The sequence below is a fragment of the Cherax quadricarinatus genome, chromosome 80, assembly GCF_038502225.1.
Source record: "Cherax quadricarinatus isolate ZL_2023a chromosome 80, ASM3850222v1, whole genome shotgun sequence".
In the NCBI taxonomy this organism is placed as follows: Eukaryota; Metazoa; Arthropoda; class Malacostraca; order Decapoda; family Parastacidae; genus Cherax; species Cherax quadricarinatus.
In genome coordinates, this window is record NC_091371.1 from 521,999 (window position 1) to 539,449 (window position 17,451).

The following is a 17,451-nucleotide window of genomic DNA, read 5'->3' on the forward strand; positions in this document are numbered from 1 at the left end:
CTCTTATAGGCCCTGTTCATACCCCCTCTCATAGGCCCTGTTCTTACCCCACTCTTATAGGCCCTGTTCTTACCCCACTTTTATAGGCCCTGTTCTTACCCCACTCTTATAGGACCTGTTCTTACCCCACTCTTATAGGCCCTGTTCTTACCCCACTCTTATAGGCCCTGTTCATACCCCCTCTCATAGGCCCTGTTCTTACCCCACTCTTATAGGCCCTGTTCTTACCCCACTCTCATAGGCCTTGTTCTAACCCCACTCTCATAGGCCCTGTTCTTACTCCCGTCTCACAAACCATGTTGTTACTCCCGTCTCACAAACCATGTTGTTACTCCCGTCTCACAAGCCCTGTTGTTACTCCCGTCTCACAAACCATGTTGTTACTCCCGTCTCACAAGCCCTGTTGTTACTCCCGTCTCACAAACCATGTTGTTACTCCCGTCTCACAAGCCCTGTTGTTACTCCCGTCTCACAAGCCCTGTTGTTACTCCCGTCTCACAAGCCCTGTTGTTACTCCTCTCCCCCCAGGCCACATCGTTTATGAACTCAAATTTAGTTGTAATAAACAACAGTCAATGGGTAAACAGAAGGGTGGACGGGGGACTCGAACTGCCGTCCGCTAATTAACAGTCCGACGCTCTACGTTCTGTGAGAGGCACCAACTGTAACCACAAACTGAAGTGCGTGACTAGATAATGACACAAGTCGTGCATGACTAGATAATGGTACAAGTTGTGCGTGACTAGATAATGGTACAAGTTGTGCATGAATGGATAATGGTACAAGTTGTGCATGACTAGATAATGGTACAAGTCGTGCATGACTAGATAATGGTACAAGTCATGCACGACTAAGTGATGGTACAAGTCGTGCGTGGCTAGATAATGGTGCAAGTCGTGCGTGACTAGATAATGGTACAAGTCGTGTAGCACCACTGTGTTAGTCACCTGGTGTGACCAGCGCGTTTGACAGCTGATATTACTCAGCCCTGAGTGACCGAGCCCTTTGTACAGAAAGCTCTTATGCTCGTCGCTCATAGATGTTCTTAAGAATCGTGCCTGCTACGATTCCCATCGAGATTTGTTTCACTTCACCTCCAAACTTTCAGAGTGTTGTTATATGTAGAGAAACAAGTCTGGGGACGCTTAGACTAACCTCTGCTATAACTCCAACTGCCGAGATAATGACACTCGTCAAGCCGCAGTTAGCCCTGTTGGCAGGCGCTGTGTCAGCCTCGTGTCACAAGCTTCAGTGAGCAGCCTGCACAAAGAAGATGTCGCTTTGACTGCTAGCTCGCTCACTGCAGTCTGGTGTATGATGTTACGACTCCCAGATGTTTCTCCCAGTCGTCTCTGCCACGACTCGCTCCACTCCTCACTCCTCGATAGCAGTGACAGCCCAGCGACAGTAACAGTCGAGAAGTGTCCTCCTGAGTCGCTTGCTAGAAGTCCTGCCCAGTTGCCGAGTTTTGTCGACGCCTCACTCGAGGGCACCAGCAGGTTGTGCCCCAGGTTGAGTGAAAACCTGCAGCGACTCCTACGATGACTGCTTCACTGTTCCAGAGGACACCATAACCTGTTGCGTCACAGCTCAGCCGCAGCGATGTCTCCTGTGTTGCAGTATCTGTCCAGACACAGGAAGGCGTGCAGTGATGCCCTTCGACGCTCACTGCCTTTGACCACGATGTTTAGCACACCCCACATGTTTTTTTCTTCCCTCCCTGTAGGAAGTTTTATTTCCATGTCCATATGTATATATGTTTTTATTTTGTGTTCTGTGCCCTGTTCCTACGAGAGAGAGACCGAGTTTTTTTTTTTTTACCACCGGTATTGTCGCGTCGAGACGACGTGAGGTAGGTCGCCAAGCGTATGTAGACAGCCTGTACTGTCTGCACAGACAGCCTGTGCTGTCTGCCAGCTTAGTTCATATTTTGTGGCACTAAGGTGCTGCCCTCTTGACCTGCCCAGGTCAGTGGGACGCTGGTCCCACACGCTTTCACTCAGCGGCCTAGCAGCAAGACACAAGTCCTACTAGATCTCTCCCTCGTGGGCATGGCCCTACCGGGCCATGGGCATAACACACAAGCCTGTGTACCCACCACGACATTTACAAATAAATAAAGAAGCCTCCGAAGATATTTATCATTCACCCGCCCCGCTTTCAGGTTACCAATAATCCCGTTATACAAGTCGTGCGTGACTAGATAATGGTACAAGTCGTGCGTGACTAGATAATGGTACAAGTCGTGCGTGACTAGATAATGGTACAAGTCGTGTGTGACTAGATAATGGTACAAGTCGTGCATTACTAGATAATGGTACAAGTCGTGCGTGACTAGATAATGGTACAAGTCGTGTGTGACTAGATAATGGTACAAGTCGTGCGTGACTAGATAATGGTACAAGTCGTGTGTGACTAGATAATGGTACAAGTCGTGCATTACTAGATAATGGTACAAGTCGTGCGTGACTAGATAATGGTACAAGTCGTGTGTGACTAGATAATGGTACAAGTCGTGCGTGACTAGATAATGGTACAAGTCGTGCGTGACTAGATAATGGTACAAGTCGTGTGTGACTAGATAATGGTACAAGTCGTGCATTACTAGATAATGGTACAAGTCGTGCGTGACTAGATAATGGTACAAGTCGTGTGTGACTAGATAATGGTACAAGTCGTGTGTGACTAGATAATGGTACAAGTCGTGCGTGACTAGATAATGGTACAAGTCGTGCGTGACTAGATAATGGTACAAGTCGTGCATTACTAGATAATGGTACAAGTCGTGCGTGACTAGATAATGGTACAGTCGTGCGTGACTAGATAATGGTACAAGTCGTGCATGACTAGATAATGGTACAAGTCGTGCGTGACTAGATAATGGTACAAGTCGTGCGTGACTAGATAATGGTACAAGTCGTGCGTGACTAGATAATGGTACAAGTCGTGCGTGACTAGATAATGGTACAAGTCGTGTGTGACTAGATAATGGTACAAGTCGTGCATTACTAGATAATGGTACAAGTCGTGCGTGACTAGATAATGGTACAAGTCGTGTGTGACTAGATAATGGTACAAGTCGTGCGTGACTAGATAATGGTACAAGTCGTGTGTGACTAGATAATGGTACAAGTCGTGCATTACTAGATAATGGTACAAGTCGTGCGTGACTAGATAATGGTACAAGTCGTGTGTGACTAGATAATGGTACAAGTCGTGCATTACTAGATAATGGTACAAGTCGTGCGTGACTAGATAATGGTGCAAGTCGTGTGTGACTAGATAATGGTACAAGTCGTGCATTACTAGATAATGGTACAAGTCGTGCGTGACTAGATAATGGTACAGTCGTGCGTGACTAGATAATGGTACAAGTCGTGCATGACTAGATAATGGTACAAGTCGTGCGTGACTAGATAATGGTACAAGTCGTGCGTGACTAGATAATGGTACAAGTCGTGCGTGACTAGATAAGGGTACAAGTCGTGCATTACTAGATAATGGTACAAGTCGTGCGTGACTAGATAATGGTACAAGTCGTGCGTGACTAGATAATGTTACAAGTCGTGCGTGACTAGATAATAGTACAAATCGTGTGTGACTAGATAATGGTACAAGTCGTGCGTGACTAGATAATGGTACAAGTCGTGCGTGACTAGATAATGGTACAAGTCGTGTGTGACTAGATAATGGTACAAGTCGTGTGTGACTAGATAATGGTACAAGTCGTGTGTGACTAGATAATGGTACAAGTCGTGTGTGACTAGATAATGGTACAAGTCGTGCGTGACTAGATAATGGTACAAGTCGTGCGTGACTAGATAATGGTACAAGTCGTGCGTGACTAGATAATGGTACAAGTCGTGCGTGACTAGATAATGGTACAAGTCGTGTGTGACTAGATAATGGTACAAGTCGTGTGTGACTAGATAATGGTACAAGTCGTGCGTGACTAGATAATGGTACAAGTCGTGTGTGACTAGATAATGGTACAAGTCGTGTGTGACTAGATAATGGTACAAGTCGTGCGTGACTAGATAATGGTACAAGTCGTGCGTGACTAGATAATGGTACAAGTCGTGCGTGACTAGATAATGGTACAAGTCGTGTGTGACTAGATAATTGTACAAGTCGTGCGTGACTAGATAATGGTACAAGTCGTGCGTGACTAGATAATGGTACAGTCGTGCGTGACTAGATAATGTTACAAGTCGTGCGTGACTAGATAATGGTACAAGTCGTGCGTGACTAGATAATGGTACAAGTCGTGCGTGACTAGATAATGGTACAAGTCGGACCGAAACGTCGTCTTAAGTTCCTCTCTCCTATGTGCGGGTTATTTGTGTCTTGTTCCAGTCACGGTATTGATCCTCTCCCTAGGATCAAACCTGATTTCCTCACGTGCTCCTTCACGAGCTACATCACGTGCTACTTTACATGCTACTTAACGTGCCACTTTACATGATACTTAACGTGCTACTTTACATGCTACTTAACGTGCTACTTTACATGCTACTTAACGTGCTACTTCACATGATACTTAACGTGCTACTTTACATGATACTTCACGTGCTACTTTACATGCTACTTAACGTGCTACTTTACATGCTACTTAACGTGCTACTTTACATGATACTTCACGTGCTACTTTACATGCTACTTAACGTGCTACTTTACATGCTACTTATCGGGCTACTTTACATGCTACTTATCGGGCTACTTTACATGCCACTTAACGTGCTACTTTACATGATACTTAACGTGCTACTTTACATGCTACTTAAAGTGCTACTTTACATGCTACTTATCGGGCTACTTTACATGCTACTTAACGTGCTACTTCACATGATACTTAACGTGCTACTTTACATGCTACTTAAAGTGCTACTTTACATGCTACTTATCGGGCTACTTTACATGCTACATCACGTGATACTTTACATGCTACTTTACGTGTTACTTTACATGCTACTTCACGTGCTACTTTACATGCTACTTTACGTGTTACTTTACATGCTACTTCACGTGCTACTTTACATGCTACTTTACGTGTTACTTTACATGTTACTTCACGTGCTACTTTACATGCTACTTTACGTGTTACTTTACATGCTACTTTACGTGTTACTTTACATGCTACTTTACGTGTTACTTTACATGCTACTTTACGTGTTACTTTACATGCTACTTTACGTGTTACTTTACATGCTACTTTACGTGCTACTTTACATGCTACTTCACGTGCTACTTTACATGCTACTTTACATGCTACTTAAAGTGCTACTTTACATGCTACTTTACATGCTACTTTACATGCTACTTAAAGTGCTACTTTACATGCTACTTCACGTGCTACTTTACATGGTACTTAACGTGCTACTTTACATGCTACTTCACGTGCTACTTTACATGCTACTTCACGTGCTACTTTACATGCTACTTTACATTCTACTTTACATGCTACTTTACATGCTACTTTACATGCTACTTTACATGCTACTTAAAGTGCTAGTTATTATCTACTAAAGATTATTATCTGCTGAAGATTATTAATATATTTAAGTGGAGGCGTTAAATCCGTATGGGGTCATATAGTTTCTGGAAAAAAAGGCAAACAGGTTTGACTTGAGGAAGGAGAGAGTAGCTCTAATTCCTGGGATGAAGAGCACTTAAGAGCATGAAGGATGACCCTCCGGTTGAAGGGTCAACTGCATAACCTGTTTGTGAGTTGATAAAGCTCACTGTGTGGGCGAAACGTTGTCAATAAAGGATGATGTTACAGTGCATTGGTTCGTGATTGTCAGTGCATGACCGTAACTCCATGTGTTAGTTACAACGTGTCGCTGCATGTTTATCATCGCATGTTTTAACATTCTCCAGTATTTACATTACATATTGTTCAATGTTTAGCGTAATGTGTTACTTACGTGGAAGCGATAAACTTGTAAGGGTTATTTAGCGGGAAAGAGAGATGATTGGGTTTGTTTCAGGGAAAGTAAGAGCACCTCTAATTCTTTTGGTCAAGAGCCCTTAACCAGGGCTCTTGATTAGCCAATCAAATTAACAGAACGACAGCTATCTTAAAGATAACGGGTTCTTTCAGAAACAGGTTCAACAGAAATAACACTTTCCATTTCCAGATTCTGTTGAAGATAATTAAAACGGTTACGTGTTTACCACAGATGCCTGAGTTGATACGTTTCGCCCAGACTCTGATGAATGTTCCAAACATTCACTGGATTGTTGCTGATGATGCTAACACCACAAACTACGACGTTGTCGACTACCTCACCTACTCGTCCATTCCTCATACCTACCTCTTAAGTAAGGAACTTATAAATCCTTATATCTACCTCTTAAGTAAGTAACTTATAAATCCTCATACGTACATCTTAAGTAAGTAACTTATAAATCCTCATACCTACCTCTTAAGTAAGTAACTTATAAATCCTCATACCTACCTCTTAAGTAACTTATAAATCCTCATACCTACCTCTTAAGTAAATAACTTATAAATCCTCATACCTACCTCTTAAGTAACTTATAAATCCTCATACCTACCTCTTAAGTAAGTAACTTATAAATCCTCATACCTACCTCTTAGGTAAGTAAGTTATAAATCCTCATACCTACCTCTTAAGTAAGTAACTTATAAATTCTCATACCTACATCTTAAGTAACTTATAAATCCTCATACCTACCTCTTAGGTAAGTAAGTTATAAATCCTCATACCTACCTCTTAAGTAAGTAACTTATAAATTCTCATACCTACCTCTTAAGTAACTTATAAATCCTCATACCTACCTCTTAGGTAAGTAAGTTATAAATCCTCATACCTACCTCTTAAGTAAGTAACTTATAAATCCTCATACCTACCTCTTAGGTAAGTAAGTTATAAATCCTCATACCTACCTCTTAAGTAAGTAACTTATAAATCCTCATACCTACCTCTTAAGTAAGTAACTTATAAAGACATACTATCTACTGTAATGGATAAAAAAACACAATGAAAAGTAAAGTTAAATTTGGATATTATTTCACAGTAGAGTTTGTGACTTTATGATAGATAAAGTCCCACAGTGTCTTTGAGAGATTCTGAAGAGAAGATGCATGAAGGTGATGAGTTAGTGTCAGGAAGCAATATGTGGTGTTGATAAGCATCACGAAGCAGTATGTGGTGTTGATAAGCATCACGAAGCAGTATGTGGTGTTGATAAGCATCACGAAGCAGTATGTGGTGTTGATAAGCATCACGAAGCAAGATGTGGTGTTGATAAGCATCACGAAGCAATATGTGGTGTTGATAAGCATCACGAAGCAATATGTGGTGTTGATAAGCATCACGAAGCAATATGTGGTGTTGATAAGCATCACGAAGCAATATGTGGTGTTGATAAGCAAAGAATCCGTAGCTTGGAGACTAGAATCAGGTTCGGAGATACTAGAAGTATTATCCAGAGGACTGAGGAGGGGTTGTTGAGGTGGTTCGGTCATTTAGAGATAAGAGAACAAAATAATGAAACAAAATAGTGGATGGAAGGCAGGGTAAAGGTCGTCCTAGGAAAGATTGGAGGGATGGGGTAGAGGAGGTTTTGTGCGCATGGGCTTATACTCCCAGCAAGCGTGCATAAGTGTGTTAGATAGGAGCAAGTGGAGGAAAATGGTTTTTATGACGACGTGCTGTTGGAGTGTGAGAAAAATAATATTTATGAAGGGATTCATGGAAAGCTGTCAGCCGGACTTGAGTGGGAGACCGCAGGTGTGCTAAAAATATTAATAATACATATTATTATTATTATTATTATTATTATTATTATTATTATTATTTATTATTATTATTATAAGTAGTAGTAGTAGTAAAATAGCTTCAGATGGCAAACTTTAACTTTAGTTAGTTCATTGTATACTTGCATATTTTGTACCATAATAATGTCGTCGTTAATATTGTCTTTTTAAGGTTTGTTCTTATTAATGCTTTAAAAATATTCCCTTCATGGTTATGTACGCCTCTATGTTGGTGTAGGGATCTTCATCCAGCAAAATAGAGCTACCCTCCCTCTCTTTAGATCAACTCTGATATCCTTCCATTCCCTAGGCATTGTACGAGTACTGCTGGTTTGGTGATTCTCTTCGAATAAAATAATTATATCCTAACACGTGTGTCCCTTTCAACAGCACCAATGCCCGAAAAGTACAAGCAGTTATCGATCAAACCTAAAGGTGTAGCAAATCGTAATGGTGGCCTCATGTGGGTGAGAGAACACGCTACCTCAGGTGTGGTATACTTCGCTGATGATGACAACACCTACGACATCCGGCTCTTCCAAGAGGTCAGTTGTTCCTCAACAAAGTGAAATTTAACACTCATATCAATACATATAAAAAATATGGTAAATGCTCTCTCAGAGTTGCCATTACGTTCCAATATCTATGCTTATAAGATACCTTTCCATCGTGAACTCATTCTTAAATGGAATTTGTGTCTGGCAATCCACTTAGGAAACCTACCTCAACCCAATCATCTCTCAGCAACAGGGAGTTAACGTAACAATCACAATCACTAAGCAGCATAAGTAATCACAATCACTAAGCAACATAAGTAATCACAATCACTAAGCAACACAAGTAATCACAATCACTAAGCAACACAAGTAATCACAATCACTAAGCAACACAAGTAATCACAATCACTAAGCAACACAAGTAATCACAATCACTAAGCAACACAAGTAATCACAATCACTAAGCAACACAAGTAATCACAATCACTAAGCAACACAAGTAATCACAATCACTAAGCAACACAAGTAATCACAATCACTAAGCAACACAATCACAATCACTAAGCAACACAAGTAATCACAATCACTAAGCAACACAAGTAATCACAATCACTAAGCAACTTAAGTAATCACAATCACTAAGCAACTTAAGTAATCACAATCACTAAGCAACACAAGTAATCACAATCACTAAGCAACTTAAGTAATCACAATCACTAAGCAACACAAGTAATCACAATCACTAAGCAACTTAAGTAATCACAATCACTAAGCAACACAAGTAATCACAATCACTAAGCAACTTAAGTAATCACAATCACTAAGCAACACAAGTAATCACAATCACTAAGCAACTTAAGTAATCACAATCACTAAGCAACACAAGTAATCACAATCACTAAGCAACACAAGTAATCACAATCACTAAGCAACACAAGTAATCACAATCACTAAGCAACACAAGTAATCACAATCACTAAGCAACACAAGTAATCACAATCACTAAGCAACACAAGTAATCACAATCACTAAGCAACACACTATGTTCTTATTCAGCCCCAAAATCTTCTAAATACAACTGCCATTTACACTTACTCTTACCCGCTACACATCTTAGATACTTCACTGTAATGCTGATGCTGGCCAGAGATGCCTCCTGCAGAACTGTAATGCTGATGCTGGCCAGAGATGCCTCCTGCAGAACTGTAATGCTGATGCTGGCCAGAGATGCCTCCAGCAGAACTGTAATGCTGATGCTGGCCAGAGATGCCTCCTGCAGAACTGTAATGCTGATGCTGGCCAGAGATGCCTCCTGCAGAACTGTAATGCTGATGCTGGCCAGAGATGCCTCCTGCAGAACTGTAATGCTGATGCTGGCCAGAGATGCCTCCTGCAGAACTGTAATGCTGATGCTGGCCAGAGATGCCTCCTGCAGAACTGTAATGCTGATGCTGGCCAGAGATGCCTCCTGCAGAACTGTAATGCTGATGCTGGCCAGAGATGCCTCCTGCAGAACTGTAATGCTGATGCTGGCCAGAGATGCCTCCAGCAGAACTGTAATGCTGATGCTGGCCAGAGATGCCTCCTGCAGAACTGTAATGCTGATGCTGGCCAGAGATGCCTCCTGCAGAACTGTAATGCTGATGCTGGCCAGAGATGCCTCCTGCAGAACTGTAATGCTGATGCTGGCCAGAGATGCCTCCTGCAGAACTGTAATGCTGATGCTGGCCAGAGATGCCTCCTGCAGAACTGTAATGCTGATGCTGGCCAGAGATGCCTCCTGCAGAACTGTAATGCTGATGCTGGCCAGAGATGCCTCCAGCAGAACTGTAATGCTGATGCTGGCCATAGATGCCTCCAGCAGAACTGTAATGCTGATGCTGGGCAGAGATGCCTCCTGCAGAACTGTAATGCTGATGCTGGGCAGAGATGCCTCCTGCAGAACTGTAATGCTGATGCTGGCCAGAGATGCCTCCTGCAGAACTGTAATGCTGATGCTGGCCAGAGATGCCTCCTGCAGAACTGTAATGCTGATGCTGGCCAGAGATGCCTCCTGCAGAACTGTAATGCTGATGCTGGCCAGAGATGCCTCCTGCAGAACTGTAATGCTGATGCTGGCCAGAGATGCCTCCTGCAGAACTGTAATGCTGATGCTGGCCAGAGATGCCTCCTGCAGAACTGTAATGCTGATCCTGGCCAGAGATGCCTCCTGCAGAACTGTAATGCTGATGCTGGCCAGAGATGCCTCCTGCAGAACTGTAATGCTGATGCTGGCCAGAGATGCCTCCTGCAGAACTGTAATGCTGATGCTGGCCAGAGATGCCTCCTGCAGAACTGTAATGCTGATGCTGGCCAGAGATGCCTCCTGCAGAACTGTAATGCTGATGCTGGCCAGAGATGCCTCCTGCAGAACTGTAATGCTGATGCTGGCCAGAGATGCCTCCTGCAGAACTGTAATGCTGATGCTGGCCAGAGATGCCTCCTGCAGAACTGTAATGCTGATACTGGGCAGAGATGCCTCCTGCAGAACTGTAGTGCTGATGCTGGCCAGAGATGCCTTCTGCAGAACTGTAATGCTGATGCTGGCCAGAGATGCCTCCTGCAGAACTGTAATGCTGATGCTGGGCAGAGATGTCTCCTGCAGAACTGTAATGCTGATGCTGGCCAGAGATGCCTCCAGCAGAACTGTAATGCTGATGCTGGCCAGAGATGCCTCCTGCAGAACTGTAATGCTGATGCTGGCCAGAGATGCCTCCTGCAGAACTTTAATGCTGATGCTGGCCAGAGATGCCTCCTGCAGAACTGTAATGCTGATGCTGGAAAGAGATGCCTCCTGCAGAACTGTAATGCTGATGCTGGCCAGAGATGCCTCCTGCAGAACTGTAATGCTGATGCTGGCCAGAGATGCCTCCTGCAGAACTGTAATGCTGATGCTGGCCAGAGATGAATCCTGCAGAACTGTAATGCTGATGCTGGCCAGAGATGCCTCCTGCAGAACTGTAATGCTGATGCTGGCCAGAGATGCCTCCTGCAGAACTGTAATGCTGATACTGGCCAGAGATGCCTCCAGCAGAACTGTAATGCTGATGCTGGCCATAGATGCCTCCTGCAGAACTGTAATGCTGATGCTGGCCAGAGATGCCTCCAGCAGAACTGTAATGCTGATGCTGGCCAGAGATGCCTCCTGCAGAACTGTAATGCTGATGCTGGGTAGAGATGCCTCCTGCAGAACTGTAATGCTGATGCTGGCCAGAGATGCCTCCTGCAGAACTGTAATGCTGATGCTGGCCAGAGATGCCTCCTGCAGAACTGTAATGCTGATGCTGGCCAGAGATGCCTCCAGCAGAACTGTAATGCTGATGCTGGCCAGAGATGCCTCCTGCAGAACTGTAATGCTGATACTGGCCAGAGATGCCTCCAGCAGAACTGTAATGCTGATGCTGGCCATAGATCCCTCCTGCAGAACTGTAATGCTGATGCTGGCCAGAGATGCCTCCTGCAGAACTGTAATGCTGATGCTGGCCAGAGATGCCTCCTGCAGAACTGTAATGCTGATGCTGGCCAGAGATGCCTCCTGCAGAACTGTAATGCTGATGCTGGCCAGAGATGCCTCCTGCAGAACTGTAATGCTGATGCTGGCCAGAGATGCCTCCTGCAGAACTGTAATGCTGATGCTGGCCAGAGATGCCTCCTGCAGAACTGTAATGCTGATGCTGGCCAGAGATGCCTTCTGCAGAACTGTAATGCTGATGCTGGCCAGAGATGCCTTCTGCAGAACTGTAATGCTGATGCTGGCCAGAGATGCCTCCTGCAGAACTGTAATGCTGATGCTGGCAAGAGATGCCTCCTGCAGAACTGTAATGCTGATGCTGGCCAGAGATGCCTCCTGCAGAACTGTAATGCTGATGCTGGCCAGAGATGCCTCCTGCAGAACTGTAATGCTGATGCTGGCCAGAGATGCCTCCTGCAGAACTGTAATGCTGATGCTGGCCAGAGATGCCTCCTGCAGAACTGTAATGCTGATGCTGGGCAGAGATGCCTCCTGCAGAACTGTAATGCTGATGCTGGCCAGAGATGCCTCCTGCAGAACTGTAATGCTGATGCTGGCCAGAGATGCCTCCTGCAGAACTGTAATGCTGATGCTGGCCAGAGATGCTTCCTGCAGAACTGTAATGCTGATGCTGGGCAGAGATGCCTCCTGCAGAACTGTAATGCTGAAGCTGGCCAGAGATGCCTCCTGCAGAACTGTAATGCTGATGCTGGCCAGAGATGCCTCCTGCAGAACTGTAATGCTGATGCTGGCCAGAGATGCCTCCAGCAGAACTGTAATGCTGATGCTGGCCAGAGATGCCTCCTGCAGAACTGTAATGCTGATGCTGGCCAGAGATGCCTCCTGCAGAACTGTAATGCTGATGCTGGCCAGAGATGCCTCCTGCAGAACTGTAACAAAATACTCAAGTATCTCACAGGATACAATAACTTTTTGACACTCCTGTTGTTCATATGAACTTCTACATAAATTCTATGCAAACTGATGGGCCAAAAATGTGAAATAATTTATCAGAGGATTTACAAAACTGTAGCATACTAATTGATGACCGCATATACAATACTAATTGATGACCGCATGTACAATACTAATTGATGACCGCATATACAATACTAATTGATGACCGCATGTACAATACTAATTGATGTCCGCATGTACAATACTAATTGATGTCCGCATGTACAATACTAATTGATGACCGCATATACAATACTAATTGATGTCCGCATGTACAATACTAATTGATGACCGCATATACAATACTAATTGATGTCCGCATGTACAATACTAATTGATGTCCGCATGTACAATACTAATTGATGACCGCATATACAATACTAATTGATGTCCGCATGTACAATACTAATTGATGACCGCATATACAATACTAATTGATGTCCGCATGTACAATACTAATTGATGACCGCATGTACAATACTAATTGATGTCCGCATGTACAATACTAATTGATGACCGCATGTACAATACTAATTGATGACCGCATGTACAATACTAATTGATGTCCGCATGTACAATACTAATTGATGACCGCATATACAATACTAATTGATGTCCGCATGTACAATACTAATTGATGTCCGCATGTACAATACTAATTGATGACCGCATATACAATACTAATTGATGTCCGCATGTACAATACTAATTGATGACCGCATATACAATACTAATTGATGTCCGCATGTACAATACTAATTGATGTCCGCATGTACAATACTAATTGATGACCGCATATACAATACTAATTGATGTCCGCATGTACAATACTAATTGATGACCGCATATACAATACTAATTGATGAGCGCATATACAATACTAATTGATGTCCGCGTGTACAATACTAATTGATGACCGCATATACAATACTAATTGATGACCGCATGTACAATACTAATTGATGACCGCATATACAATACTAATTGATGTCCGCATGTACAATACTAATTGATGACCGCATATACAATACTAATTGATGTCCGCATGTACAATACTAATTGATGACCGCATATAAAATACTAATTGATGACCGCATGTACAATACTAATTGATGACCGCATGTACAATACTAATTGATGACCGCATATACAATACTAATTGATGTCCGCATGTACAATACTAATTGATGTCCGCATGTACAATACTAATTGATGACCGCATATACAATACTAATTGATGTCCGCATGTACAATACTAATTGATGACCGCATATAAAATACTAATTGATGACCGCATGTACAATACTAATTGATGACCGCATGTACAATACTAATTGATGACCGCATATACAATACTAATTGATGTCCGCATGTACAATACTAATTGATGACCGCATATACAATACTAATTGATGTTCGCATGTACAATACTAATTGATGACCGCATATACAATACTAATTGATGACCGCATATACAATACTAATTGATGACCGCATATACAATACTAATTGATGACCGCATGTACAATACTAATTGATGACCGCATGTACAATACTAATTGATGACCGCATGTACAATACTTATTGATGACCGCATGTACAATACTAATTGATGACCGCATGTACAATACTAATTGATGTCCGCATGTACAATACTAATTGATGACCGCATATAAAATACTAATTGATGACCGCATGTACAATACTAATTGATGACCGCATGTACAATACTAATTGATGACCGCATATACAATACTAATTGATGTCCGCATGTACAATACTAATTGATGACCGCATATACAATACTAATTGATGACCGCATATACAATACTAATTGATGACCGCATATACAATACTAATTGATGACCGCATGTACAATACTAATTGATGACCGCATGTACAATACTAATTGATGACCGCATGTACAATACTTATTGATGACCGCTTGTACAATACTAATTGATGACCGCATGTACAATACTAATTGATGACCGCATGTACAATACTAATTGATGTCCGCATGTACAATACTAATTGATGACCGCATGTACAATACTTATTGATGACCGCATGTACAATACTAATTGATGACCGCATGTACAATACTAATTGATGACCGCATGTACAATACTAATTGATGTCCGCATGTACAATACTAATTGATGACCGCATGTACAATACTAATTGATGTCCGCGTGTACAATACTAATTGATGTCCGCATGTACAATACTAATTGATGTCCGCATATACAATACTAATTGATGTCCGCATGTACAATACTAATTGATGTCCGCATATACAATACTAATTGATGTCCGCATGTACAATACTAATTGATGTCCGCATGTACAATACTAATTGATGTCCGCATGTACAATACTAATTGATGTCCGCATATACAATACAGTGATGACGAAAAATATTTATTGATGCAACTTTTCACACACGAGTGGGTATTATGTTTCACACACGAGTGGGCATTATGTTACACACATGAGTGGGTATTGTTACACACACGAATGGGTATTATTTTACACACACGAGTGGGTATTATGTTACACGAGTGGGTATTATGTTACACACACGAGTGGGTATTATGTTACACACATGAGTGGGTATTATGTTACACACGAGTGGGTATTATGTTACACGAGTGGGTATTATGTTACACACGAGTGGGTATAATGTTTAACACACAAGTAGGTATTACGTTACACACACGAGTAATTATTATGTTACACACACCTGTGGGTATTATGTTACACACATGAGTGGGTTTTGTTACACACACGAGTGGTTATTATGTTACACACACGAGTGGTTATTATGTTACACACACGAGTGGGTATTATGTTACACACACAAGTGTGTATTATGTTTCACACACGAGTGGGTATTGTTACAAAACACGTGTGGGTATTATGTTACACACACGAGTGGGTATTATGTTACACACACAAGTGTGTATTATGTTTCACACACGAGTGGGTATTGTTACAAAACACGTGTGGGTATTATGTTACACACACGAGTGGGTATTATGTTACACACACAAGTGTGTATTATGTTTCACACACGAGTGGGTATTGTTACAAAACACGTGTGGGTATTATGTTACACACACGAGTGGGTATAATGTTTAACACACAAGTGGGTATTATGTTACACAAGTGGGTATTATGATTAAAAGAGCCAATAAACTTAATAAAGGTTATAAATAATAAGCTGAAATAAGTATAATGACGTATTATTCTTTATTCTCTTGGTAGTGTGAAAATTATTCCCAAATAACCCCAATTTTTTTCACGTACAGATACGGTACACAGAGCGAGTGTCAATGTTTCCTGTGGGACTCGTTACTAAGGCGGGACTTTCTTCACCTGTTCTTAAGAATGGTAAATTCCATGGATGGTACGACGGCTGGATTGCCAAAAGAAAATTCCCCGTTGATATGGCAGGCTTTGCTGTTAGTGTACAATACTTACTTAAGGTATGTGAAAAATAAATCGAAACACAAACAACCTGCACATAGGAGATAAAACTTATGACTGTGTTAACTAAAACCATACCACGGGTGGGGTTAGAACCCGCGATCAGAGAGTCATAAAACTCCAGACCGACGAGTTAGCCACTGGACCAGCTGGCTAAAATAAGATTCATCCAACTAGGCATATTTCTACACCATAGGAAGGTTATCATAGGCACCACTGTGATCACAATGCATATTTTTTACAGACGAATCTCCCACTAGCATGACCCTGACGAACTCTAGCTCAAGTCCCCTCAAAGCCGTCAACATGACTCACGAAATCGTAATGACACGATTACGATGTTGTAAGTCATGGTGTTAACTGTGTGGATTGTTTGTGAGTGTTCCAGTAATGGTATTGTGTTCAGTAGAGTCAGTTCGTCCTCAGAAACTCTTCTCTTGTTTACATTGCGGTCCTTTAATTTGGTCTCCTAGGGTGTGACCCACAGTAGTTGACTAACACCCAGGTGCCTACTTGCTTCTAGGTGATCAGGGGCAGCAGGTGTAAGAAAACATCCAGTGCATCACCTGTGCCAGGATCGATCCCAAGTCTCTAACTATTTTAGTTGAGGATGCTGTCAGCTGAGCCACGCGTGCCAATACTGGTGCTGCATATTCTATCATGAGCCGTTCAAGACACTTTAGTTTCGTGAAGGCTAATCTTTGATTTGCCAGACAAACCTGATTCGGCTGTTATTCGGCTGATGCTGAATCTCTGGTGATTTACCTAGTACAGAGTTTTCTCCAAGGTCCTTCTACTTGACTGAGGTTTGCAGGCTTCTTTGAACTTTCCCCAGTCTTCATAACTTTGTACTTGCTGGGGTTTAATTTTAGCAACCTCTTGTCAGACCAGACCTGTCAAAGTGCATTTGTAGTTTTTCCTGGTCCTCACCTATTTGCGCTCCTCTTATCAGTCTTGAGAAATGTTCAGCATATGTTCCGAAAAGTTGCTTGTACACTGCAGTCAGGTGTGTAGAAACAGGCGGAGGCGGAGTCACCACTGAACAAACCCACTGTTGCAAGGAGATCATGTCTATAGGTTAGGCAAGTTTTGAGAAAATCCCTGTATTAATATCCAAAGATGTAGTGTGTGACAAGTGTCATGACAACACTTTTGAAAACTGACAAGTT

General features: G+C 42.4%; 1 protein-coding gene across 3 annotated transcripts in view; it reads left to right on the forward strand.

The window, feature by feature from the left end:
• The window catches only part of LOC128702287 (galactosylgalactosylxylosylprotein 3-beta-glucuronosyltransferase P), a 264,425-nt gene that overhangs the window by 229,495 nt on the left and 17,479 nt on the right, over positions 1-17,451 (forward strand). For all 3 annotated transcript variants that reach the window (XM_070102066.1, XM_070102065.1, XM_070102067.1), the window contains exons 4-6: positions 6,183-6,324; positions 8,177-8,331; positions 16,105-16,281. In XM_070102066.1, the coding sequence (XP_069958167.1) occupies positions 6,183-6,324; positions 8,177-8,331; positions 16,105-16,281 (474 nt within the window). The remainder of the gene's footprint in view (positions 1-6,182; positions 6,325-8,176; positions 8,332-16,104; positions 16,282-17,451) is intronic.